This window comes from Microplitis demolitor, chromosome 7, assembly GCF_026212275.2.
Source record: "Microplitis demolitor isolate Queensland-Clemson2020A chromosome 7, iyMicDemo2.1a, whole genome shotgun sequence".
Taxonomy (NCBI): domain Eukaryota; kingdom Metazoa; phylum Arthropoda; class Insecta; order Hymenoptera; family Braconidae; genus Microplitis; species Microplitis demolitor.
The window spans coordinates 19,448,969-19,476,020 of NC_068551.1; the positions used below are offsets into that span (position 1 = coordinate 19,448,969).

Consider the following 27,052-nt stretch of genomic DNA (forward strand, 5'->3'; position numbering starts at 1 on the left):
TTTAACAGATACTAAAAATATTTTGTAAATTAAATAGACAATTAAATAATAAAAAAATTGAAATTTAACAATAATACAAATATTAATCTTTCATGTATATAAATGTGTATTTTATAATTTATTAAGGTTTTATCAAGTATTTTTTACATGATAAAGATTCATTGATGTCTGCTAGATTCATACTCATAAAATGTAAATATTTTAATAAGTGTAATTAATTTAATTTTTTTTTTTTGTTTGTTTTAACTTTAATTGACAGAAATTTACAATTGATATTCTCTTCTTATCTCTCGTGTTCTGGTGGGATCGAACCCAGTTCTTTCGGGCAAAAGTTATTAGTAAAAAACATTCTACCCGGGCAGAGATAGTCATCTCACAGTTGACTGTTTGTTGATTGTGAATAAAAATAAAATCATAGAGTAAAACATCGCTTATCCGAATAATTGGTAGTCATTATTACTTAATAGCCAGATATATTCTAATCATTTTTGTTAACATTGTTAATGAGACAAAATGTAATTTATTTAAAATAGATAGATAACATCCGGATACGCGGTATTTTACTGTAGTAGTGATATAATTTATTCATAAATTATTCGTTATAGAGACGTTGCTAAAAGTAAGATATATTATTCAATCGGACTGATGATTCAGACACAGGTATCAAAATTGATGTGACAAAATGCAAAATAATGAGAAAAAATTATTCATAAGAATCACGAAATCATTCAATCATATATATCGGGCTGTCATAGAGGACATTTTCGTCATTGATATCACAGACGAGCGACGATAACTGAAAGATGATACATAATTAGATATTTAACATCATGTTTGATGATAATAAAACTTGCAGCTAATAGTTTTAATACACAATGTAATTTTGAAAACAGATAGATTGAATATTATTTTAAATTATCATTATTCAAGATGATTTATTCATGATAATTTCAATTTATTAATTGTAACTTGTTTAACACATATTCACATACAATTTAATACTCTATAAAATTTATTGCTTTCCAATAAAATTTTTAAATACGTTTACACTTGTGTACTTTCTGTGCCTTTTATAAATATACAATATAAGGGAGTATATATATATATATATATATATATATATATATATATATATATATACTCTCCTTTATTTGGTTACTAATATAATAATATAAGAAATCGAATTATTTAATCAATGAGCTTCGGACAAAGAAATAAAAAATAACTATATCTATTTCATGATGATCTTAGACAATATTAAACACATGATGGTATGAGGAATAAAACTACTCGAATAATGACTGGCAAAATGAAAGTTTTCAATTATGATCAGAATCACCGTATATTTTTCTTATTGTAAATTAATTAACAACAGAATTTATTTTATATTATTCTTATATTAGTAGCTAATTCAGGGGGGATATATATATATATATATATATATATATATATATATATATATATATATATATATACTCTCCCTTTCATGGTTACTAATATAATAATATAAGAAACTAAATTATTTTATTAATAAGCTTTCGACAAGGAAAAAAAAATGAACTACATATCTATGTCATGGTGGTATTAGCTATTCGGAAAAAATGTTCATGTATGATCAGGCCTGATCAGCTCTGATTATTTTTTCCCGGGTAATAACAACGACATGATAGCATGATGAAAAAATTATGCGAAGATTCTGTAATAAATATTCATGATCAATTTAAATACTGTACACTTCAACAGTAAGATTAAAAAAATATATATAACTACTAGGATAATATTTTGTGAGAATGAAATATTTTATTCATGATCAGGATCACCATGCATTTTTCTTATTAAAAGTTAATTAAAATAATTTACTTTATTCCATTCTTATATTAGTAGTTAATACGGGGGGAGTATATATATATATATATATATATATATATATATATATATATATATATATATATATATATATATATATATAAACCTGTAATAAAAACATCCGTAGACTTTTGCACAACAATCTTGTTGAAAATGATGGGTCACCTTTTTTTTGAAAAAACTAAATAAATAAAACAAACAAATTACTATCATTCAAAATATCCTTGAAAAGTTTTAATTTTTTAAATCATTCCCCATTTGAAATTGAGAATTAATATATAGAATTTATCAATACAGATAACTTTGTGTGCTAGACAAGGAAATCCCTAGATCGATTGAAATGAGATTCTATAGCTTTTTTAATTTGTAATTAAAATCGTGAACAAATTTATCATAGACAATAATAAGCAAGAGGTGAGCGATCTATTCTAAATAAAAGTAAGTTATAAGATTAAATACACCAGATACACAACCAAACTTATCTGAATAACTAATCTTTACTTACAATCTACTAAAATTACACTGTGCATCGAATAGCTGTATTTTATCTAACAAGGCGTTGACATAACAAACTGGAGCACTGTAAAGTAGCAGAATATGTATTGCGTAGATAAAGAGAGACAATTGTTTCTCTGCCTACGAAGATCACGCACTGTTGTTAACAACGGTATAATTGCACTTTCACTGTACTTTGAAATGCAGATATCTATCACGCAAAACGCTGGCGCCCGGTCCAGACCTGCGCTGGAATGCACCAAGATAGGAGACTCTTTCACACGGCTTTCACTTGAGATCGGAACTTCAGTTTTTGAATCAGCATGCCTCACTGCCAAAACGAAGTCCAGGAAGTTATTCACATCTGAAGGAACGCCACCCTGAGGCCAGTCTTCGTAAGCGAAATGCTTGATGTCTAATACGGTTCCAGTATTAGTATTAGTGAGACACAAAGTCGTCACCTTATAGTTGCGGAAGCTTTTTATTTTCTTGGTCCGTATTTTAAGTTCACCGTAGGTCACGGTGGATCTTTCGTGAGTCATCCAATAGGGGTAGCACTTTTGTTTGTTATCTTCATAGGTCTTCGTAATCATGACGATAACACGAACGCGGTCTTGATACACAGCTTGCCAGAAGTCGAGGGCCGTTTCTTCCAATGGACCCTGGGTACAGATAAATCTTCTCTTCATGTTGTGTCCGTCGACGTAGCTAGCATTGATGTAATCGTCGAGACCCTTCCGAATTGGAAGGACCACCCGGTTGTAATCAAAGCAGGGCGCATCAGGATATCTGTTCTTCTTCATATTCTTATTTTCCAGAGAGATGTTGCAGGAAAATGCCACTATCCCTTGCATTATGTGTTCATGTTCTCGCTTCAAAATTTCACGGACGTTACTCTTTTGAGTAGGAGTAACATAGTTTCTACAGGATCGGTTTTTAGAACAATGTGAACCCATTTTAAATAATATTGGTATGTCTCGTGTGACTCGGGTTGCAGATTAGGACTAACTAACAGCTTAGGGAAAGTGAGTATTTATATTAGTTTTCCAGCCAAATTAGAACATGCCAATATCAACGTTATGGTCATTAAAATTATGGTGATAATGCCTCCAGTTACGTCAGTATTTTAATTATAATATTTTACAATGACGCAAACCACGTAGCCTTTTGATACCTATGGCATTATGGATGATAAAAATAGGAGAACATGAAATAGGTACAGTGTTTCTGGTAAAAACAGGAAAACCACAATGCCCATTGTACGGAATATAAAAGGAATTTTTGGTCGATTTACCTAACATGCTGAAACAATGAGGCATTGTTGCTAATGACGTCCTAAAAACCGATACTGGAAAACCAACTTATATTATTAATTTTAATTATTTATATTTACATTAACTATACCATGACTTTGTAAAAACCAATACATATTTATTTAATGTAAACTTTTTGCTCTGCCTAACTGAAATAATTATTGTAAAACATTTTCAGAAGGGCGATTCTATTGCAATAAGTATTGAAGTAATTCCGGTTATTACTTGTTCATTAGGGAATAAGAGTAACTCCATTAGAAAACCAGCTATAATTAGACGTTATGAGAAAACTATTTTTTAGGCGTCATTTTCATTGGCCATGAGTTGATACTAAAATGTCGAAGGTTAAATGGGCTTACCGTGTTCGTGCTCACGTATCTAGAATTTTCAGAGATTACATAATTTCACCGACAGTTCGGAAAATACCTCACATAAAATTTTGAGTCACGTTAACATTCACACCCTAGTCGTGAAAATTTTATAGCATTATAATGGTTGGCACATAATTAATTATATTATTATAAGTAACTTCTTCATAAAACGACGATTTAGGTGATAGTTTAAAATTGTTGCTAATTGTGTATCAAAATAACTAAAAGTATGTATAAGCAGTTCTAAGGTCTATATTCTCGAATACTTCTAATGTACATGTTCTGAAAAAATAAAACAAATGTTATTTTATTGTGATCAGTTTACTTAAACGTTTGTTGCATAATACAAATTTTATTTCTCTGACTGATAAATTTAGTTCTTTTAGACCTTGTTAACTTGGGAGAAGGACCTTCTACACACCTTTGCTAGCAGTTTTTTGTTACTAGAGCGTCTTGACCGGCTTCTCAAACTAGACTTTTTTTATACTATTTTTTTTTCACTATCAGTATAGTTAATCCTAAAAAAGTTCCAACCTGAAAAGTACCGAATTTTGTTTAGTAAATAGGCGATTAATATCTTTATGAAAAACAGTTCAATTAATTTAAGAGCATTTAGTATTCACTACAGTACCTAGACTACCTAAAATATTTGGATGCCTATCGATCTATAATCGGGTGTGACAGATTGAGCAAACACAGTCTAGACAAGTACCTCGTGCGTATTTTTCAATCACTGGGTACTTAATACAATGGAACGGATGACGTAAGTGCGTCAGCAGCAGGTAAAGAAACTTAGATTTTATCATGATAAAATATACTTTCACTTATTATATCTATAACATTAAATTTGTCACAGTTAACCAAATCAAATGACACAAAGTTTTTTTTAATCCAAGCTTCAGAGTTGCCGACTATTCAATGTAATGAAAGATTTATTAGGACACTGTTGTAATGAGACTGTCAACAATATCTCCGTCAGATAAGACATTTGCATATCGATTAGGGAATTAGCATAACTTAATACGTTACGAAGCAAAATACTATGAATAATGAGATCACCTTATTATCTTGCCTTTAGAAAAGCGTAGGCTTTATGCCTCAAGGCGTATATAAAGCAGCCTGAAAACTTAGTATTCCGTCACACGGTAACAGGCAACCGACCAAACATCTAGACCAAACAGCAAACAAATTTGAAGGTGACCTCGAGACAGGTAAATCCCTAAGCAAGGCGCGACCGATCTGAAAGTCTATACCCTATGAATCAACAAATGTCGGAATAGGGCGAAGCCAATATTTACCGTCTCGAAGAAACTTTCTTTAGTCTTCGAAAGCTCACCTAAGGGAAGGTAGGTTTGAGCTCAGTACATTTAAAATAATCAAAACAAGTTTGACTTTAAAAGTTTCCTGTGCTTCCAGTGAGATTTGAATTTAAAAAATGGACAATAAATCTCAACGGCGAAACAACGAAAACCAGAAGAAGGTTGAAGCTTTGGACTTTCTAAGCTTTATGAGAAGACCTAACTGTATCGCTGAAATTTTGCGACAGCATACTCAAATAATCGAAGAATCAAACAATTACTATTATTTGAAGATGAAAACTAAAGACAATAAATCACAAGGGCCCCTACGCTCTCTGCTCTGCCTTCCGAAGAACGTTAATCAAAAAACCGACAGCGCTTTTTGTAGCGTTGATGGCTATAATGTGAAAAATAAGTTTCTATGCACTCGCAGTCCGAACCAAGACAGCTTGTACCAGTTCTGGAGCATGGCGTATAAAAAGAATATTCATATCATCGTTATGTTATCTCCGATTGATAATCTGATGAGACACCGATACTGGAGCTTGGAAGAAGACGAAGTGTTTGAATGCCGTGAATTTAGAATAGAAACCCTACAAGTTGATGTGCAAGCTTTTTATATTACAACAACTCTGCAGCTGAAGCATGAAAATGGTGCAGTGCGAAAAATAGTGCATTTCAATTACACCGGTTGGCCGGTGGACAATATTTCGCATCACCCAAAAGAGTTCATAAGTTTTATTTTGACAGTGAATAGCGCACGTGATGAAGTAGATAAGCTATCTGCACGAAACTCCCATACCCTTGGACCCATAATGGTACATTGTAGTGATGGTTTCAACAATTCCTGTGTGTACTGTTTGTTAGATATCTGTATATCTGAATTTGGAGCTACCAGTAATGTATCTGTACCTAACACTTTTTCAAAGATAAGACAGCAAAATCGTCATGCCATTAGTCAGCCGGAGAATTATGTTTATTGTTATCAAGCTCTATATGTTTGGATTTCATCAATATCAAATTCTTTGCACCATTAAACTTGTGTATTTTGATAACCTATGTGATTCACAAAAAATCCAAAAGTTTAAATGTTGTTTTTAAAATGAACAATAATATTCTTATGTTATCTATTATTCATAGAATGGTAGAATGCAGAACTACGGATCATTACTGTACTGTTAGAGGAAACTTACTGTAATGATAGTCATATAACCACCTTTTCCTGAACCATTAATAAATAAATAAAATTTTTCTAGGCTCATAACAGTTGACAATTTTTGGACATGCGAAGGGAGGGTCCGCTCCAAAATTGTCCGTAATTAACATCTTTACACTATTAAAGTTTTAGTTACCACTGAGCTTTATCGAATAATAAAACGTTTTATCAGTATTATAAAACATTTTAAAAGCATAATAAAACTTAGTATTCTCGTTAGTCCTAAAAGCTATAAATTGTTATTTCTCTAGAAAAGCTACTACCATGTGATGTTGAACAGTAATTAAAAGGCCATAAAAAGATTAATTACTATGGGTTTTAAGCACAATGGTAGATAAAATGCCCGAAGTACACCTCAATGGTATACATTTAATTTTCTAATTAGTTTAATTGTAGAGCGTGCGTATTCTAAGACTAAGGCCAATGGTATAAAAGGCCAAAAAGTTGTAGCTAGAAAGTTAGTTAAGTAAACACTAGTCTCAAGGGTTGATCGAAAGGCTCACACCCTTTGTTTGTTTGGTTTAGAGACTACCAGTGTGTATTCAGTGATAGTGAATAAGTGGTTACCTATTAGGAATTACTAACTGCATATCAGCTAGAGTGATTTAGTTCCTTTACGTATAACAGGTGAGACAATGACCACCCAACCGGACAGTATGAGTGCAATAGACTTTCTGATTTTTATGGAACATCCGGTGTCATTATCCAGCATCGCCGACGAATACTATACCATAGTACCTCGGCAAGAAGTGAAAGCACTCAGTTCCTCCAACCAGACCATGAACGAGGAGCAAGAACACTCTTGCATGCGGATCATACGTTTCCTTCACTGCCGAGTGAAGCTCAGTGGCAACCGGAATGTTTTGAATGCTAACTATGTTGACGGGTACGAACATAAGCGGAAGTACATTTACACCAAAAGTCCGTGTGCAAACAATGTAGACGAATACTTACAAATGATGTGGGACAAGAATGTAGAAATAATAGTTGTGCCATCGAGATCAGAAAATGACGTTAATTTTCACCAATATTGGAGTCCAAACGAAGGTGCTGTCATAGAGTATGACAACTTTAAGATAGAGACTTTAGAAGTTACTACGAAACCTCAGTACATTTTAACCTTATTGATTCTAACCAACCGAAAAGGTCGAATACACAGGATATCACATTTTGAATATACCGCTTGGCCAGTTTATAGCATTTGTCATGATCTAAGAGCCTTTTTGGATTTCGTTTCTAATATTAACGAGCAGTATACTTATTTAGAGAAACACAAGCCCTCAGACAAACTCGGTCCTATAATTGTGCATTGCATCGATGGTAACAATAGCTCAGCAGTATTTTGTGTACTTGATACCTGTGTTACAGAATTCAAAAAGACGGGAATGATATCTATCCCAAGTACGGTGAAAAAAATGAGACAGCAAATATACGGCTGTATGAACCGATTAAATGACTATTTTTTTTGTTATCTTCTACTCCATGTTTATGTTAAAGATGAAATGGGTATGAATTGAAATTATCTTTAGGACTACCCTAATAAAAATAAACAAGAGATAAGTAGAATATAATCTTAGCTTGGAACAAATAGGGTAAAGACACCAAAAATGGACACGTCGAAAAAATTACTAACTTTAAAAAATATTTTTTTTTTTAGTTATATGGCAGTCTTAACTGATGGTTCCTTATAATGTCGAAAACATCAAGTCTTCCCATCATTTTTGAAGTCTTTAAAAACGTATAAGAAAAAGTAACACGCCTTTCCCGAATGTTATAGACTCCAGAAAAATGGCGGTCTTAATGTTTTGTTAATATGTAAAATAATATGTTAAAAATATGTTAAAAAAAAAATTTCGAGTACGCACTTTAGATAGTGTCCATACTTGCCGATTTTACCCTAATGTCGACGTCAGTTTCTCATCACTGACGTGTATTCTAGGCAGACATTAACTATAAATAAGAAATTTTAGGCATAATGATATCAGTTTCAATTTTAAAATTGTGCAGTCAAAATGATATTCCTCCAATTACTTAGTTCAGTCTTTTCTTTTCTCCGAGTCATGTACTCATATTATGAAATAATAGTTACAGTAATAAACTGCATTACTGCGATAATGAAATTTGTGAAATATCTGAAGCAACGAGTATGGGGTACCCGCAACAAACCTGACGTAGAGCATGGCCAAACCACCTGCTGCTGTATTCACAAGTAAGTGCCCTATCTTAGATTATAAAACTATAAAGTGATATCTATGTGGAAAGAAATGGACGGTAACGATTCAAATTTTCCAGGGGAAAGGTTCCCATATCATACGGAGACAGGTTTTTTTGATGCATCGGTTGTAGGAATGGCGCCCATTCAAATCGTGGTAGTCATTCTTCTGTTTATGGCTTTCATTCCCATAAGATATTGAAGTATTTCGCCTGAAAGTATGGTAGTTGTCCCTACTTAATAGTGGTATTTGTTCCTGTAATAGTATGGAAATTATTCTTATATTATTATGGTAATCGCTTCCATACATCTATACTACTGTATTAATCTAGAGCCTCTGTCTGTAGGTTTGTTTTATGTGTCACATTTCATGTGAAATATTTATTTTTAACTCTCTGATCCCAATTTTTCCAACACTCATAAGCAACCCCCATTAAAAATGTTCTCTTTAGCTTATGATGGTGCCTAAAGTGCACTCAAATATAAACTATGGAAACTATATCGTATTTATTTTCTTTTCAGAGCGCCATGCATTCAACGTACGCACGCCGCAAGCTTGGATGGACGTTCGAGCTTACCCTATGAGAAATCGGAGAAGTTACTTAAAGTCGTTACCGCTTGACTATTTTTGTGTTTAGAAATAACCAATTAAGAGCTGCTATTAATACCAAAGAATCTCATACAATGTGCATTTATATTTACTTTATATCTAGGATATACCTTAGATATTAAGTCAACTTTTATAAGATATATGTAATAAACTTATGACGTGAATAACCTGCCGTTTCATTTAAATCTGGCTTAGCCATACCGTTTAGGTCTTTGAAAGTTAAAATATCAGTAACCATAGACATACCTACTGTGCAGATTGTTTTTAAAGGAAAACATAATATTTGTGATTATCCTTTACTGAAAATAAATTCTGACCGCAACCGGAAAACCCAATACACTTTAGTTGTAGGCTACATGATTATTAATTAAACAGGTCGGCCCGAATCTACGGGACGACATTGAACAATTCCCGCCCTTCGCAGTGATTCGCCCTTATGCCTGTATCAGTATATAACAACTCCTATACCTATTATACTGCGGTGCATATTAGGTAGTATATAACACACTTCTAACGGGCGAATCCCATTCGTCGAATAACCAAGACGGAACGCCTCTTACGCCCACAATCTATGTGCCCTTATCTCCGCTTCTCACACACAATCTTTCTTACCCACATATAAACGGCTTCACGCACACATCCACGTTTTTACTCACAGATTTATGTAATCTTTCTTACCCACACATAAACGGCTTCACGCACACATCCACGTTTTTACTCACACATTAATGTAAACGTTTTACTCTCTTTGGTATCAGTCACATAAGGTAATATCGTCACTATAAGTCACTATAAGTATATCGACAATATCGTATGCCTATGGAGTTGCATGCTGACAAGACATCTGCTTTTTGTCGCTACGTATGCTGTATGTGACGACATACGTACCTCTTGTTATTAATTTCCTAGATATTGAAGAAATTGGTGGGACATGTGACCACATGATATCAAAGTGTGAATGCTACATGGTGTGAAAATGAGCCATCATGGATCAGCTGCGGAAACAGCAGTCTTACTATTATTAGCAAAATCTCTTTACCAATCAATGGTGACCGCGTTACTGTTTACAAAAATAAAAATCGGGAAATCCTAATTAATTAAAATAGTTTATCAAATTATAAATAATGGTCTAATTTTTCTGTTTCTGAAAAGGTTAAAAAGAGGTTATCTCTATCGATAACCATGTAATGTAGTCATGTAAATTTCAGAACACAATTATTGGCACTGATAATGATTCACCAAGACTTTTTTCCTTTAAAGCTGGTCAAACAAAAATGGATCTTATTCCCTAGCATTTAGGAACATAATCAATTGAGGCAACTTGGAGACAAGTGTAGTTATCCTTATTATTTATATTTGCGGGTTTCACCATTTTATCTGAAAGTTTCTTGACAGTTAAACGTGTCAAAATGTTCTCAAAATCTGAACGTTTGAAACATGCTGCTAAAGTGCTAAAACTTCAGGATAAAATTTATGAATTAAAGTGTCATAAACCAAAAACACCTGAAGATGAAGACAGGATAAATGAAGAAATAGAAATTGCTGAAAGACAATACCAATATCTCAAGAATAAACTGCTGATTATGTGCGCGAGGAAACGTTTCGTAGAATATGAGGTGGAGATGGCTCTTACATAGTTATGAGGTAAGTTCAAACGCAGTCAACTATTATCCTTTATCAAACGATCGATAGAAATTAACTCTTATCAATTGTAAACCGTATGTTAGGCTATTTTAGGAAATCTTTTTTACAGATGAATGTAAACATGACCTTATTGGCAACGACGCAATGTAAAAGACCATTATAATTTTCTATTTCAAGATTTTATAAACAGCGCAGTAAAAAACGGATATAAATATCATGCAGATAGCTTTCAAAATACGATAACAACAACTTTCGTGTGCACTAGTTCTAGAACGTCCCGTTTAACCGTCCCGTTACATTAATTAATTAATTAATTAATTATAGCTATGCTTCGCGAGTATGCCCAAAAGAGTGTGGAATCGGCTCTGGTCGGCGGGGGTGGACTTAGGTCCCGAAACACTAATTATAGCCATGCTTAGTATAGTTTACTTGTTTGTTTACTAACTCAAAGCTAATACTTTTTCGAAATACTATCAGCTAATATTTACATTAGTCATACTTATGAGCGGACAACGCACCATTCATAAAAAAGTTAATAGCTTTTAAACATGCATTTAATAGGTGGACCTGCAAAATTTGTCCAAAGGGACGTTTTTTACGACTTGCCACATAATTTAGTAGTTTAATAATAGGTAATGCGTACTTCTCACCGAAAATATAAAAGCTCTAACGCACCAATAAAAGGTTTAGTTTTGAAAGCACTACTCGCAGCGAGTGACAGTGACTCTTACGAATAATGAGTTTATTTAATTTCGGAGAAAAAAGTGAGTTAGATTGGCTTCGAGTAACAGTAGATTTGAGACTACCAAATGCTTCCCAGTTGGGTTGCCCTTATTTTGAAATGTGAGTTTTAATATTAATTTTGTTTGTTTATAGATAATGCAGCGTGTATAACAATGCCCATCGAAGATAAGAGAATGAGAATAATGGATTTTATCAATTTTGTACGAAAGCCAGACTCACTAAGCTGCATCATTCAAGAATATCGTGCGATAGTACCTGAGCAGGAGGATGGGGCATCAAAGTCTTGCAATCAAGCCGTAAATAGGGCTCAAGACGAAAACAATGCCCTACCAATCGTACGTCTGGTTCACAGCCGCGTGAATCTCTTTAGTAAAGAGAAGGTCATGAGTGCAAGGTATGTTGACGGATATAACCATAAGCAGAAGTTCATCATTACTATAAACTCATGTGAAAATAACACTGACAAATATTTACAAATGCTGTGGGATAATAATGTTCAAATCGTAGTTACGACTTCTTCACACGCGGAGAAGAATAATTTCAATCGATTCTGGAGTTTAAATGAACGTACTGTAATAACGTATAATAACTTTCAGATAGAGACTTTGGAAATTATTACAAAACCCCACTTTGTGTTGACCTTATTGGTGCTCACTGATCAAAAAGGTCAAGCACGCAAGCTATCACATTTTCAGTATACTGCTTGGCCTGCTGATGGCTTTTCCCATGACCCGAAGGCCTTTTTAGATTTTTTTTTTAATATTGACAGCCTATACGCTGATTTAAGAAAGCATAAGACCATAGGAAATGTTGGTCCCATAACAATTGATTGCATTGACAATAATAGTAGCTCAGAAGTATTTTGTGTACTCGATATTTGTCTTACAGAAGTTAAAAAGACTGGAATGCTATCAATAGCAAACGCTGTTAAGAAAGTTAGACAGAAAAAATATGGTTGTATGAACCGATTAAATGATTATGTCTTCTGTTACCATCTAATCCATGCCTATCTCTCAATGACATTTGATATAGTTAAAGTTCGTTGAAAGCACAGTCAATTGTTTATAAAATTTTTTTATCTCGTATCTGTTTAGAAATACCGAAGGATAAAGCCAAGTTTTCTCAAAATAACACAAAACGTAAACAAATAATTCATGTCAGGCGAATGTAGTATATTAATTTCAAATACCAGAAACATGGTGATTATTCTTAGCTCTAAGCTTACACAACATACTTTATCAATTGTACGTCATTTTTCTACAACGAATGTATGCTGTTTTCTAGTTTTTATAAATAACCGTGTAAAATTTAATGTTTTCACTATCAAAATAATGTATGTTATATTTTTAAGGACAGAGGTTAAAAGTATTGTGAATATTGTCAAACAACTGCCCTTCGGGTCGTTGTGTTAATGGATGTCACTTAAGTACATGTGAACACGCCATGTACAACTATTTGTGTAAAATATTAAGCATAAGCTAGCCTTAAGTTGCCTCAGAAGTCGCAAGTCTTAGAATTAAGAATAAATAGAATAAAGTGTCAGTTTAGTCAGCAGATTTATGTTGTGATCTCACCTGTCAAGAGTTAATAGAAAGCTAGTGTCTATTTTGTATTGAGTCCTTCTAATTTCATAATAAGGTTATAGACTGTGGTTTGGCTATCAATCATTTGCAAATTGAAACCCCCGATTCCAACTTTACCTATCTCAATCTCCTTGGGAATGAAGAAGCCACAAAATCCTGACCCTGAAAATAGCGCAAAGTCATAAAGACAGGGTGAGGATTTTGAAATGAAGGCATCCTCATTAAAGAATTAGACCGAGGTTTAGTTATGAACTTTCTCTTGTATTAAGCCCAAATATTTTAATGCGCATCAACATTAATTGCATTCAAAATGAAAAAAAGTGCTACACATTTAAGTAAAACTGATTGGCATAATAAATTGCAATTGATGATGTCACGTTATCGTACGACTGGACAGAAATAAACAAACGATAGCCTATGACCCCTACGTGAGCATTAGGGATATCCGAAACCAGACTTCGTAAACAAGTAGTGTTATCAATGTATACTAGACATTCATAACACTCCCACCCAAAATGATTTAAATAAACAATCCAGATAAAATGTATTAGTTCTTACATAGAGCTCATCCGGGATAGAACAGAAAAATATTTCTCAGCGATGGATAGTTCAGATAGTTCAAATCTTCAGTATCTGTTTGATACGAACTGGAAGCGACATGAGGCATATACTGGAGAGAATATTTTTCACGTCATTGCAAAAAAAGGATGGTTGAAGATGCTGTGTGCATTTGAGGGGCTCGTAGATGAAAAAACCAAAGAAAGGCTGCGAAAGCGAAACTATCACGGCAATACTTGCCTTCACATTGCAACGGAGGAACATAGAGGACGGCAAGCTATATGGTTAATAGAAAAGTTAGTGGAATATGGAGCAGATCTTGATGAAAAAAAGCATTGTGATGGTGATACTGTACTCCACATGGCAGTAAAAAAGGGAGACTATAAACTAGCTACATGGATGTGTCAGCAGCTAAGTATCGATTTGGAAGTAGAAAATTATCGCAGCCTCACGGCGTTTCAAGTAGCATTGAAAAGAGGTGACGAAAAGATGATGGAGATACTTGAAACCCATGGCGCAATTATTCAGGAAGTAACCGACAGTGAAGAAGAAAAAAGGGATTCATAATAGTAACTGACAGGGTGGAAAACAAGTCGTGTAAACATAAGTGTTGAGACGTGACGCAAATAGGATAAGTGTCTTGTCGGGTAACTACTAGGATAGACAATGTAGAGTTAGTTAGTGTTATTTTTTTATTGGAGTAAGTAATTAATCACATCCAATATGGGAGAGTTAAGACTTAATATTAGCAGACATAAGTCTGCGGTAAAACCTTAATACGTAGATTTATATAGTAAACTAATTATAGCTTAGATTCTAGTATAGATAGTAAACTATAGTAAGACTCTGGTCTTGTAAACTTAGTTTATACTTTAAGAAGCGACTATAATGTAAGAGATGATGTAATTACTGTTATCGTACCTTATCTTAATGTGGTTTGAACTTTAGAACCAAAATGGACGAACAAGAACCGAATATTATAAGTTTTTTGTTGAAATATTATAATTAATTATATTGTAATTTACTGTATGTAACTTGTTTGTGAATCTCCAAAGAGTCTTTGATTTTCTAGATGTAGGGTATATGGTTTCGAATCCCGGCTAGAACAAGATTTTTTCCACCTATCCCAGGTTATTACTTCGGGAGGTCGCCACAAGGAAACCGCCTGTACTCGGCCAGGTTTTCTTGGGTTTTCCTGGTCGTTGTGGTAGGCTTGTTTACAAGCCTAAAACAAGTAGATGCAGTACAGTGAAGTAAGTCGGTCCCAACCGCAAAAGTAGGTAGGTCTTTAGGAAACAAACTAGCAGATTTTAATGGCAAAAACGCTCTCTCTCCTCCGCCGTAAAAGGCAGATAATAGGTAATAACTGGCAGATAATAGAGGAAGGTAGTTGAAGACAAAAGTGTTGAAAATTCTACAGAAGATGTATACTGCAACCCGCTAATAATAATAACTCAATACATAGATCTATATGTCATATAAATGGCAGTTTGTTTGTAAATCGTGCGTATCATATAAGTTTTTATGTTGTATTTTATTTTTCATGTTTATAATAAAAATAACTAAAACTAATACGCTTTTTTTCTTCAACTTCAATACCATACTTCCAACTTCGATTTCAGTGCGATAGTGAAATATAACAGGGCCCTGAGGTCGCGCTGTTTTCACTGACACTCTGTCAAGTAATGAACCTACCGTTCAGAAATCTAACAATGGTCACTTTTAGTTTTTGAAACTGACAATTTCTTGATGGAGTCCAATCCTGGTCGACCTTAGTTAATTTGTATGGGGATCTCATACAAAACTGAGAATCGTTTACTAGGATTGCAACCCATCAAGAAATTTTCTTACTTGACATAGAGTAAGTAAAACAACAAATGACGTCAAGACGAACCTGCTGCTGACATAATTCCCGGTGTGCTGAATTAACGAGTCGAACATATGGGATACGACATGGGTTATAATGAAATACTACTAGTGAATGAAATTCAAATTATATAGCTTTTTAAATTACGAGTATGATAAAATAATATTATTAATTTGAATGGTTGTATCTATTAACAATACTGAGTCGTTAACATTAACTAAAGACTCTGTCAGTTTATCTTATATATATAATGAAAAGTTTTCTATCAAATTTCTTGGTCTTGGCTGTTTACTAAGCTACCAAGAAAATAGCTGAAACAGTTTAGCATGCAAAACAATGTTGGATCCATAAACTCTCATAATGTCATATATATTATTTTACTAGAAAATAAATACTTACTATATGTTGAGATGAGCTAAAATTGTGATATCAAATTGATTATATTTTTTTATGCTTTATAAATAACGTATTTCAGTATAATTTGGAGATTCTCAAAAACTGTATTCATTAATTCGACATAACACAATTTCTTTAAAACTCCAATGTTTTTAAATTAATTTTTTAATTAATGTGTTATAATAGTAACATAAAGGGGGAGTATATATATATATATATATATATATATATATATATATATATATATATATATATATATATATATATACTCCCCCTTTATGTTACTAATATAATGAAATCATTATGTAGAATATATTTTATCACTACGGTGTAAAATAAAATTATTCATCCAATTTTACCAAATCGTATCATTTACTTGTCTTTTATGATTTATGAATATTAATCATTCACTTAATTTATTACTAGTCGTAATGAATGTTTAGCTTACTATGGATGCTAAGGGGCAAAGTGTTTTTCATTGATATATTTTACTTCAACTCTTATCATCCAACAAATGAAGTCATAAACTCTAAATCAACAAATTATAGTTTACATTTAAATTATGCGTAGTAATCTAACATTATCACCTACAACATAAATATGCCTTTGATAATAACATAACACTGTAGTAGTGATATAATTTATTCATAAATTATCCTTACAGTAAAACTCCGATTATCCGGATTCAACTTTGTATCTATAAAATTATCTTGAATACTATTCATCATTATCTTTCCTATGCTCGCCTATGCTTTATTTGCTAGATAAATCTTATTGCTGTTGTTAATTAACTAAAAAATTATCTACACTCAATCCGGATAAGCGGTATCCTTTATTCTCTTTTGGTTAACGTTACCAATGCGACAGCACGGCTATACTTTTTATAAAAATGTATTGATAGTGGATCCTTATCTATCCTTATATGGGTTTTAATTCGAAAGAAAAAATCTCACACAACTTTTTGGGATTTTTTCCTACTCGAGGGCATCATAATAAACAAAAAACGTTTATATTGTATAGAGATTCTCCCACGTCTTATACGCCATCATAACTCGATTATAATTTTTTTTTTTGGAGCTTTTTGGGGTTTCTTCCACGAGTGAGAATAATAAAAAACAAAAAACGTTTATATTGTGTGGAATTATTCCTAACAGTGAAAAAGTTACGCTCACTTTTCATGAAAATATATGGATCGGCATGTTCCCTGATTCGCTGATCGCATACGCGCCACCATAACTTGCTTATGAATTACTCATTGATTAATTGAATCAATTTTTTCGAAAGTAAACTTCCGTTTATCCGGATTGTTAATGGTGTTTGATAACCAATGTCCTAATCTTTGATTATCGTTTTGATTAACATAGTCATTATCACAAAATGAAATTTATTTCATTTGGATCGGCTACATTCGGATATGCGGTACTTTACTGTAGTAGTGATATAATTTATTCATAAGTTACTGATTAGAAAGACGTGCCAAAAGCGATATGTATATATATTATTGTTCATGCCTGATTAAACTAAAACAGATAATGACTAACATTAACAAAATCAACTGATATGCAATAAACCTTCTTTAAATAATACAAATCAATATTCTCTAATAAAATATTGAGTCAGGTGTCTATCAACAATATTTCAAAAAATATTTTTCAAGATAATAATGAAAATATCAATTATGTGTGCTATTAATGCATAGCCGACTTTTTGCAATAAAATTTTCGACTAGGATAAAATATTTAACTTTTTATGCTTTTTATTAGTAACCAATATAGGGGGAGTATATATATATATATATATATATATATATATATATATATATGTATATATATATATATATACTCCCCCCTCGGTACGACTATTATAAGAAAATAATTTTTAAAAATTTCATTGACATAATTGATGTCACACAAATCGAAAACAAAAACATGTCCATGTATACAAACAACGAGTTGTATACAACATAATTTATCTACATTTGCTAAAAAGAGAATAAATAAAAAATATAGCAAAATTAGTGTACTGAACATTGTAAATATTTTGTGCTCGACAGAAAATATTAAATGAACTCATTATAATAATTTACGAGAACAATTTTAGAGCTTATTAAATTTGTAATTAAAATTCTGAATTACTTCTATCAATGAGAACAAGTATAATTATGACTTGTCCTACATAATTCCGATGCTTCGAATGTAGAGCAGAAAATTTAAAGTAGGCAGTTAGAAAAATTCCTGAAGTACAGATATTCATAGCGGAGTAAATTTTTTTTTTTTTTTGTTACTATGACAGTAAACATACGGACATTTCAGGTTTTACGAGCTATACTGAAAGTTATTCACAGTATGCACATGAAATACCCTTATCAAAACATAAGTATCTCAAATTTCCCTCGTAAAATATATTTGTAGCTGTAATAAAAGATTGATCCGACAAGATGTTTGTTATTTTTTAGTTTACGATTTTGTATTGAAACACTTGAGATAATCTTTAAATAAAGTTACTGTTCTTTTACAAAGAATTTTATACAATGGAACGTTAACAAACATTCTTGTTGTTTCTAGACGTATTTTTAACGAAGCAGCTCATAAATTTTTTAACTTTGGAATAATAAGCAAGATCTAAAGATATACATGTAGACAGACTGGATTGATCGGACTAATAAAAATAGTAAGCTCTATGAAAACATTTAAAATTTCGGACCACTCGTAAATCTATTCGTAGAGGCTTAGTACTCGTGTTACGGTTAGTTTTCTTTGTTTCGCATATCAATCATGCCAAACTATGGATTTATCTGATCGTTAATTCTAATTCTGTCTGCGAAAAAATGATACTAAGGCACGTTTGGAAAAACTATGCATTACTCGTTCTAAAGATAAAGTTCGTAAAACAACTCTTGAACTCCTGTTGTTTGCTATGATAATAAAAAACAACCGGAGATATAAAAGCCCAGATGGATCATGTTGATCTCAGTCTGTCCAGTGATTCGAAAGTAGTGACTTGCACTTTTCCGTGAAAATGGCTAAACATTATTATGTGAACTTTAATCTTAATCAATTCTTGAAAAGAAAAACTAAAACAAATTACTCAGTACTTATCAAAGAAGAGTTTCATTATATCGTGCTCCAGGATATTCACAAGACTATTGACAACTTTACAAAACCAGAAAATGAAGGGAAAAACCGTTATCTCGATATTCCATGTTGGGACGATTCACGGGTTGTGATAGAGTCGAAAAACGGCGAGCCAGATTACATACATGCGAACTGGATAAATGGATTCGAAGAAAAGAAAAAGTTCATCGCTATGCAGGGACCTATGAAAAATACCGTAGCTGACTTTTGGAAGGTTGTATGGCAACAACATAGCCATGTCATAGTGATGTTAACGAAGATCAAAGAAGGTGGTAACGAAAAATGTCATCAGTATTGGTGTCCTTATGAAGACAATTTGTTGGTTACGGAAGAATACACCATAAAAACTTTGAGAGTCACAGTTAGACCAAACTATATCCGGACATTTCTAGAAATTACTGATAAAACTACCCAGCGATCACGAAAAATAACTCACTTCCAGTGCCTTCATTGGCCAGAACATAGTATGCCATCCGATTTAGCGTGGTTCATTGATTTCATAAAAATGACGAACAGAGTACGAAAAGCGTACATGAAGATATCCTCGGAAGATTTCAAAGAGTCTTCTAGCCCTATGATCGTGCACTGTAACTCTGGTATAGGAAGAACTGGGACCTTCTGTGCTGCGGACATCTGCTTGAACCAGTTGGTGAAAACTTCAAGAATTTCTATACCGGAAACAGTTCTAAGAATCCGTGAGCAAAGACACTCGGGTATTATAAGTATGAGGCACTATATGTTCATTCATCGAGTGCTAGAGTATTTTTTAACTGCAGTGCAAAGTCACTTTCATAAATCTTATGAACACCATTGTCCTGTTTGCTATTAAATATGGTTAAACATATCAAACATATTTAAGATTGTTTGATATAATTTTTGTTATAGGTCAGTAATGTATGCTTAAGTGCTTTATGGTTAATGAAAAATAATAGGCTTGTTATTCTAAAATACAAGATGCTATGACGCATTTTAAGATTTTTGTGGCTTATAGATCGTGAAAATTTTACGATCCTGTATTTTATGAAGTACTTGTAATGGTAAACATGAATCATTTAGTATCTATTGTCGATCGATGAATAATTTTATAGAATATACTAGTGAGTCGACTTCTATAACGGCCGATGTTCAAGGTGACCATTTAGAAACTTAAGGAAACGTTAGCGCTGCATACCTCATACCTTTGACGTCAGAAAAACTTCCCATAGTAAATGGTGACTAAATAGTACAATCATAAGAACTCTATCCACTGTCGTGAATCGTCGTATCTATTGCAGCCTACTGCAGAGTGCAATATTTAAATCAACTTGTTACTTATTGGAGCAAAAATGGTTGTAAACTGTTTTGAAACTTGTCGTGCCATTGATTTTTGGAACAGAAGAAATCAGCTAAACTTTCCTGGAATCGTTCGTTTGGAGCACCATCAAGTAATCTTGAAACCCTTTAACGGTACCTGGGAAAATTCCGAAAAACCAGAGAACCAGAGAAAAAATCGTTACAACATTCGATGCTGGGATCACAACCGAGTAATTCTTAAATCTGGCAGTGGAAGTACATCGAATTATATTCACGCAAATTACGTCGACGGCTTTGAAGATGATAAAAAATTTATCATCACTCAAGGACCAATGGAGGAAACTTGCAACGATTTTTGGAAGGCAGTTTGGCAGAATAATTGTTCTATTATAGTGATGTTAACTCCGACAAAAGGAACGAATGGAGAAGAACTCTGCTATCAGTACTGGAGCCTTAATGAAGATTCGAACATTATTACTGAAGATTTTGTGATTGAAACTGTGAACACCAGTGTGCGGCCGACTTATATTTTGACAACATTACGCATTACGGATAAAATTTCAAATGACTCACGGAGAATTAGTCATTACCAGTATACCGAATGGCCCGTTGATGAAACTCCGACAAATCATGTGGATTTTATTAAATTTATCAAGATTATAAACATCAATAGAAAAAAAAGTGGCTCGAATAATCAACAGCAACTGTTAAGCCCGATTGTGGTACATTGCAGTGACGGTGTAAAAAAGACAGGAATTTTTTGTGCTGTGGATATTTCTCTAAATCAATTAGTGCTAAGGAAAACAGTGTCATTAGCAAAGACTGCGGAAAAAATTCGACAACAACGCCACTCAACCATCTCAACGCCAGATGATTACTTATATTACAACCAGGTTATTATGTTCTACTGTATCTTTTATATAAAATTTTAGCAATTATCAAAATTAAGAACTGCGGTGAAAAAAAAGTAGGCGTAAGTCTACTTAGCAACCACTCGGGCCACCAGCGTAGACCCCGCTGAGCCGCTGAGCTTAATACCCACTCCGACACCCACGTGATAAAGTCAAATCCATGAAAATTAAATTTTATTTATACGGAAATAAATAAGCTATTATCTGTCAATCGAACTGGATCATAACTGGATACAGCCGCAGCTGACTCGTAAAAGTAAAGCATCCCATAATTCCATTACGCCGAAAATTTAGAATATAAATACCGAAATAACTCTGAACGATTTCAGTCTTGTGAACGTCTTCCAATAAGTCACAACACCGGCTCTATTTCGAGTCCCGTCGAACAATGGAGTTTTCGGTACGCACGATAATTAACAACAAAGTGTATATTAACGGTGAAAATCTACTTCATGCAATGTGTCGCCACGGAAACTCACTTGCCCTTTCCATAATTGCACAATCGATCAATAAGAATTATCAATATTTGCTGAATGAGTATAATCGTGAAGGCCGAAAATGCATCCATATCGCTGCAGTGATGCACAAGGGTCAGGTTGCGACGGAGCTAATAATAATCTTGCTGAACTTTGGAGCTGATGTCAACGGAAGAGTTTTGTGTACTGGTGATACTGTGCTGCATATAGCTGTTTATTTAAAAGACTATTACCTAGCCGAGTGGCTATGTAGGCGCAGTGGGATTAATATAAATGCGCGTAACTATGTAGGACTCACACCATTTCAAATAGCACGGAAGAAAAACGATAAAAAAATGATGATGATTTTGTGGGATAATTATTTTGTTTGTAAACCAACACGGTCAAGTGGCGAAGCTTAGCTTCTATTAATTACTTGATATAACTTATCACTGAACATCTAAACTATTGTTGGTCAGCTTTAGTATTATATTATGTTTCGTATATATGAATGTTCCAACCTATTTACCGATCTAACTTAGTCATAGTTATAACTCTATTTGTAAGTTTGTCATACTACCATACATGTTTTGTGCGCAAGCGCGCCCATATTATCGTTCAAATATTGTTGTGTCAATTATTTATACTATCCTGTAATCGGTCCATCACGTTACTAACTGCTTGGCGCTACTTACACGTCATGTCTCTTATTTTACAAAGATGTGGAATTATTGTACTTAAGATTAAATTACTATTTGGCTCAGATGTAAAGATATTTATAGCTTTTAAACTATGGTGTGATTAAATTTTTTAGCAAATAGAATGGGTTTATTTTATATCCGGTCATAATATTCTTTTTAGTGAACGGTTAAACGTTCAAAGTATCGCTACGCTTAGTAGTTAAGATATTAATTACTTTCAGTAAAAAGTAAAACCGCTAGTTGTAAATATTATGCTCACCACGGCCTTAATCTCGAATTCTTATAAAAACCACACTACTTAAGTATAAATACAGTAGAAATAAACATCTCAAGAATCTACATTATTATTATGACTACTAATTTGTTTTGGGTACGATGCTAACAATAACGAACATCTGTTTAAAATTTCTAAACTATAATTACGCAATAATTGTTGTACTGCCAAAAAATAGTACGCCACCCATCGTTATCTCACAGTTATCATTCGTAGAAATTGAAACAAGAATGAAAGTACAGATGGTTTCTCATGTCAATAAACATGTCAACAAACTTGGTCGCATCGCGTAGCTAGCGAAGTGATTTCGAAATACATATTGTTTGACACATTTTAACGTTTATTTCAGTTACGGGCCTACAACCATAAAGTTCATTTTATTATGTCATAAAAAAAACAATAAATCGAGTTACAATGACCGTGCAGAGTTCAAAAATTGTTCGCTGTTCTGTTAAACGATTTTCGAAGGCGCTAAAAACATTTACGATGTATCTACGCATTTGTTTATAATTAGCTACGCCTTGTAGCGGAGTCAATGTTCCAGCGCCAGACAGCATGTCGCCGCTGCTAACGTGCCGATTTTATCGTCATACCGCGGGCTATGACGAAAACGAAGGACTTCTAATGACTCATTCATTCATACGCCTAGACGGAAAGGTATCAACAGTTATGAATTAATAGGTGTTATCAGATATTTTCGGCTGAGTTGTTTTCGGTAACAAATTCTCTAAATACAAAATATGGACCGCATATTGATGCACTACTGTCTAACCTAGCGGTGCGGCTTAATTGTTTGGTAAAATTATAGGTCACAATGAGGCCCAAAGTCACTGCGTTGGTTAAATAAACGTGAAAAAATACGAGGTTCATGCTCTTGTTAGAGAAAACTATGAATTGTTTTGCAAGAGCATGTAAACATTTTTGTTACGATCTATAACAAACCGTAGTTTATTTTCATATGAGTCCAACAAAATTACGCAGTCGAGTGTAGTAGCTGATTCTCTACGTAGGAAAGGTACGTGACCCAAAACTATAGGGCAAGGAATCCCTAAACGTGTAAACGTGATTCACATACGACAGTATTAATAGATTTTAGATGAGTTTGAAAATATTACAATAAATATTCGACCACGCTTCTTGCATTCTTCATTTTACGACGTATTTTGACAGAAAAACATCATCTGTGTTTTGACAAAGTCATTATGCGAGAAGTTTATGTGCTGTGGATACTGGAATTGAATGTTTTCTATTTTATTCACTGAAAACGTTTGATCGTTGAGAACTTTGAACAAATGAGAGGGTTAGTACAAATATAACCTCTAGAAGAAAAATATTTCATGACATTTATTTTCCTGGATTTATAATTTATTCAAATACCTGTAGAAAGCTAAATGGCATTATTTAGGCCAGCAATATTACCATACAGCAGCAGTGACGCAGAAGTGCTTGTGCGTAAGTACTATAAAAAGTTGTCAGGAATTTTTTAAATTAAACAAAACTCTGGAATGTCGCAATTTATGTACCTGTCACTGTCACTCATAAGATGGATATTAATTGGACTGCTCGAAGCAAAAACAACCCGACGTTATTTCAGAACGATCGGAAAATTAATAATAATCTTAAGATAAAGCTGGGCTTACACTCGGAAAAAAGATTGTTATGAGCAACACTATACAGTTTTTAGATTACCCCACTACTCATCAAGTATTTAAATGGTAGTTAGGTTAGGGATAGACTATGGCGATGGCATCGACAATGCCACACACATTCAAGTTTGATGTTCCTACACGGCATCCCGAAAGACCTGGCGTGAATTCCTTATTGGACCCTAGGTGCATATATATTTTTTGACGGTCGTAGCCGTTGACATAGTTTACCTGTATGCAATTCCTTAAACCTGTTTCCTTCGTTAGAATCACACAACTAATGAAAGCGCAGGGGATTGAACAAGATCTTTGTGATTAATGACTGAAGTTGTAATCATTTGTTTTTGCTGTAATGACGTACATTCTCTTGTCATTGAAACTAATGAACAGATATAGCTGCTTCGTCAATACCAAGATGTATGTAGATATATTATTGCGACGAATCGAAGATTAAATTTCATACATTTTTATTTATACTGACCCAGTTTTGGAACTAAAATTAAACATTTCCGATTATTTATTCGGTACGCAAATTGATTGGAAAATACTGTTATGAAAAACGTATAAACATTACATCAGCATTACAAATTAAGGAAAAACTTTTGGGTAACTCATGTTATTATTAAAATCGATGACCAAAATATAAAATGCTTATTGTGGTGTAAAGATAAAGTTATCAACAGGATATTGTGGAGTCGAACTCATTAAAAATATGTGATAAGACCGTTTTTATAACACCAGAAAACGTAGATAAGCTCTCATTATAACAGAAGTAATTGTTGCACTTCCATTTCTACCTCTTGTTCGGCTTCTACAAGTCGCGTGATTACATTTTCTAATAATGGCTGTTAACTTATTTGAACCTTATAGTGCCAGTGATTATTTTGGACGAGCAACTAATCCAAGATATTTAGACTTGATTGTACATGAACACTTCAGCATCATGAACCTGCCAATACAAGGAACTTTTGAAAACTTTGAAAAGTATGAAAACTTACGGAAGAATCGTGATGTGCGCATTCCATGCTGGGACAGTTCCCGTGTGATTTTAAAATCTAATTGTGATGTGGACTACATACACGCTAATTACGTAAGTGGATTTGACGGTGATAAGAAATTTGTGGCAACGCAAGAACCAACAGCAGAGACGCTTTGTGACTTTTTTACCATGATATGGCAAGAAAACTCTTACATTGTTGTGATGTTAACCGATACTGCACAAAACTCAGAGCCAATATGTCCTCAGTATTGGTCTTCAAACGAAGATTGTGATGCGATCTTGAAAATATTTAAAGTCAGTGCAAACAAAGTGACATTACATCGCTTTTATACTGAAATAACTTTGAACATTCTTAATAAAGAGACTGGTGAATTGCGAATAATACATTTCTTCAAATACTTCGACTCGCCATCTCATGGTGTTCCCAGTAACATGGCAGGATTTTTAGATTTCATCTTAGCCATAAATAAAAGGCAACAGTCTTTATTAAGGAAGGCATTGGTCGTCGACCAAAACCTGCCGGGCCCAATTGTAGTTCACTGCAGCTCAGGTATCGGAACGGGTACACTTTGCGCCCTAGATGCTTGCTTATATCAACTTGCAATTACAGTAACGATTAATGTACCAGCAGTTGTATTTAGAATCAGACATCAGAGGCATTCTAGTATTTTATCCCCAGAACAATACGTTTTTATAAATAATGTTTTACTTTATTTCATAGCAACTATGCGAACAAATATATGGTTACTCTTAGAATTACGTTCTCACTTGTTTCAAAAAGATTTACATTTGTTCTTAGTATAAACATAAAGCAGATTACACGGAAGAAAATTGTGTTTTTCTAAACACAATACTGTAATAAAACATTGTAGTAACGAGTACTCCAATATGTAATAAAGAATACTACAGAAATAGTACTGACATTACTACAGGTGTGGTTAAGGTAATCCCAAGTTGGAGTTGGCATTTCTTTACTACAACTTGTAGTAACCTCAACTGCAGCTGCTGTAGTAACAATTACCGTTTTTTTTTCATATATTTAATAAGTTGTAACCTAGAAGATATTGTCATTAAGATAAAACAATCTACTAAATGTAAACATTAATTAAAATACATTCGTCATACTTGTTTGTTATGATTACATTTAGACATTTTTATCAATATTCAAGTCACCGCATGTACATCAACAGCGCTAACAATTTAACTACTGTATAAATTAAGAATTGTTTCATAATGTTCATGGTGTAGTAACTTACACCTTAGGTATAGTAGGACATAAGCAAGAGTTCAACTTTTACTTAGGTCAAGTAACTTTTTCAATGAAAAGTTGCAGATAGCAATAAACAGAAGCATTTACGGTAAACTTGACATCAACTTTCATAATAATATCACAATCTAAATGAAGAATGTAAATCTATTTTTATTAACTAATAAAACGGCTTTGTTTTGTTTGTCATCGCAGTCT

General features: G+C 33.3%; 9 protein-coding genes across 9 annotated transcripts; 8 read left to right on the forward strand and 1 right to left on the reverse strand.

The window, feature by feature from the left end:
* Positions 1-2,059: 2,059 nt before the first annotated feature.
* LOC103574946 (tyrosine-protein phosphatase non-receptor type 9) lies at positions 2,060-4,510 on the reverse strand. Its single transcript, NM_001414874.1, has one exon. The coding sequence runs from the start codon at positions 3,315-3,317 to the stop codon at positions 2,415-2,417; it is 903 nt and encodes a 300-aa protein (NP_001401803.1). The 5' UTR covers positions 3,318-4,510; the 3' UTR covers positions 2,060-2,414.
* Positions 4,511-4,585: 75 nt separating this feature from the next.
* LOC103574938 (tyrosine-protein phosphatase non-receptor type 9) lies at positions 4,586-6,405 on the forward strand. The gene has a single exon (NM_001414830.1). The coding sequence runs from the start codon at positions 5,481-5,483 to the stop codon at positions 6,378-6,380; it is 900 nt and encodes a 299-aa protein (NP_001401759.1). The 5' UTR covers positions 4,586-5,480; the 3' UTR covers positions 6,381-6,405.
* A 3-nt stretch (positions 6,406-6,408) lies between these two features.
* On the forward strand, positions 6,409-8,171 carry LOC103574930 (tyrosine-protein phosphatase non-receptor type 9). Its single transcript, NM_001414829.1, has one exon. It carries the CDS (start codon positions 7,195-7,197, stop codon positions 8,074-8,076), a length of 882 nt encoding a protein of 293 aa, NP_001401758.1. The 5' UTR covers positions 6,409-7,194; the 3' UTR covers positions 8,077-8,171.
* Positions 8,172-8,425: 254 nt separating this feature from the next.
* LOC103574918 (tyrosine-protein phosphatase non-receptor type 9) lies at positions 8,426-13,388 on the forward strand. The gene is made up of 2 exons (XM_008554486.3): positions 8,426-11,789; positions 11,902-13,388. Exons 1-2 carry the CDS (start codon positions 11,762-11,764, stop codon positions 12,813-12,815), a joined length of 942 nt encoding a protein of 313 aa, XP_008552708.1. The 5' UTR covers positions 8,426-11,761; the 3' UTR covers positions 12,816-13,388.
* Positions 13,389-13,419: 31 nt separating this feature from the next.
* LOC103574923 (NF-kappa-B inhibitor cactus) lies at positions 13,420-16,369 on the forward strand. The gene has a single exon (XM_008554494.3). It carries the CDS (start codon positions 13,953-13,955, stop codon positions 14,475-14,477), a length of 525 nt encoding a protein of 174 aa, XP_008552716.1. The 5' UTR covers positions 13,420-13,952; the 3' UTR covers positions 14,478-16,369.
* Positions 16,370-18,228: 1,859 nt separating this feature from the next.
* LOC103574911 (tyrosine-protein phosphatase non-receptor type 9) lies at positions 18,229-20,136 on the forward strand. Its single transcript, NM_001414844.1, has one exon. It carries the CDS (start codon positions 19,192-19,194, stop codon positions 20,134-20,136), a length of 945 nt encoding a protein of 314 aa, NP_001401773.1. The 5' UTR covers positions 18,229-19,191.
* Positions 20,137-20,378: 242 nt separating this feature from the next.
* Positions 20,379-21,558, forward strand: LOC103574901 (tyrosine-protein phosphatase non-receptor type 9). The gene has a single exon (NM_001414810.1). The coding sequence runs from the start codon at positions 20,633-20,635 to the stop codon at positions 21,530-21,532; it is 900 nt and encodes a 299-aa protein (NP_001401739.1). The 5' UTR covers positions 20,379-20,632; the 3' UTR covers positions 21,533-21,558.
* Positions 21,559-21,873: 315 nt separating this feature from the next.
* Positions 21,874-22,477, forward strand: LOC103574883 (NF-kappa-B inhibitor alpha). Its single transcript, NM_001414836.1, has one exon. It carries the CDS (start codon positions 21,900-21,902, stop codon positions 22,386-22,388), a length of 489 nt encoding a protein of 162 aa, NP_001401765.1. The 5' UTR covers positions 21,874-21,899; the 3' UTR covers positions 22,389-22,477.
* Positions 22,478-22,785: 308 nt separating this feature from the next.
* LOC103574877 (tyrosine-protein phosphatase non-receptor type 9) lies at positions 22,786-26,976 on the forward strand. Its single transcript, NM_001414832.1, has one exon. It carries the CDS (start codon positions 25,429-25,431, stop codon positions 26,389-26,391), a length of 963 nt encoding a protein of 320 aa, NP_001401761.1. The 5' UTR covers positions 22,786-25,428; the 3' UTR covers positions 26,392-26,976.
* Positions 26,977-27,052: the final 76 nt, after the last annotated feature.

What these genes read in the sequence shown, in the direction of transcription:
- LOC103574918 (XM_008554486.3), top strand. Translation starts at nt 11,762, where the DNA reads ATGAGTTTATTTAATTTCGGAGAAAAAA. An exon ending in ATTTAATTTCGGAGAAAAAA is followed by an intron (nt 11,790 to 11,901) that starts GTGAGTTAGATT and finishes GTTTGTTTATAG; the next exon opens with ATAATGCAGCGTGTATAACA.
- LOC103574883 (NM_001414836.1), top strand. Translation starts at nt 21,900, where the DNA reads ATGGAGTTTTCGGTACGCACGATAATTAACAACAAAGTGTATATTAAC.
- LOC103574877 (NM_001414832.1), top strand. Translation starts at nt 25,429, where the DNA reads ATGGCTGTTAACTTATTTGAACCTTATAGTGCCAGTGATTATTTTGGA.
- LOC103574901 (NM_001414810.1), top strand. Translation starts at nt 20,633, where the DNA reads ATGGTTGTAAACTGTTTTGAAACTTGTCGTGCCATTGATTTTTGGAAC.
- LOC103574911 (NM_001414844.1), top strand. Translation starts at nt 19,192, where the DNA reads ATGGCTAAACATTATTATGTGAACTTTAATCTTAATCAATTCTTGAAA.
- LOC103574930 (NM_001414829.1), top strand. Translation starts at nt 7,195, where the DNA reads ATGACCACCCAACCGGACAGTATGAGTGCAATAGACTTTCTGATTTTT.
- LOC103574946 (NM_001414874.1), bottom strand. Translation starts at nt 3,317, where the DNA reads ATGGGTTCACATTGTTCTAAAAACCGATCCTGTAGAAACTATGTTACT.
- LOC103574938 (NM_001414830.1), top strand. Translation starts at nt 5,481, where the DNA reads ATGGACAATAAATCTCAACGGCGAAACAACGAAAACCAGAAGAAGGTT.
- LOC103574923 (XM_008554494.3), top strand. Translation starts at nt 13,953, where the DNA reads ATGGATAGTTCAGATAGTTCAAATCTTCAGTATCTGTTTGATACGAAC.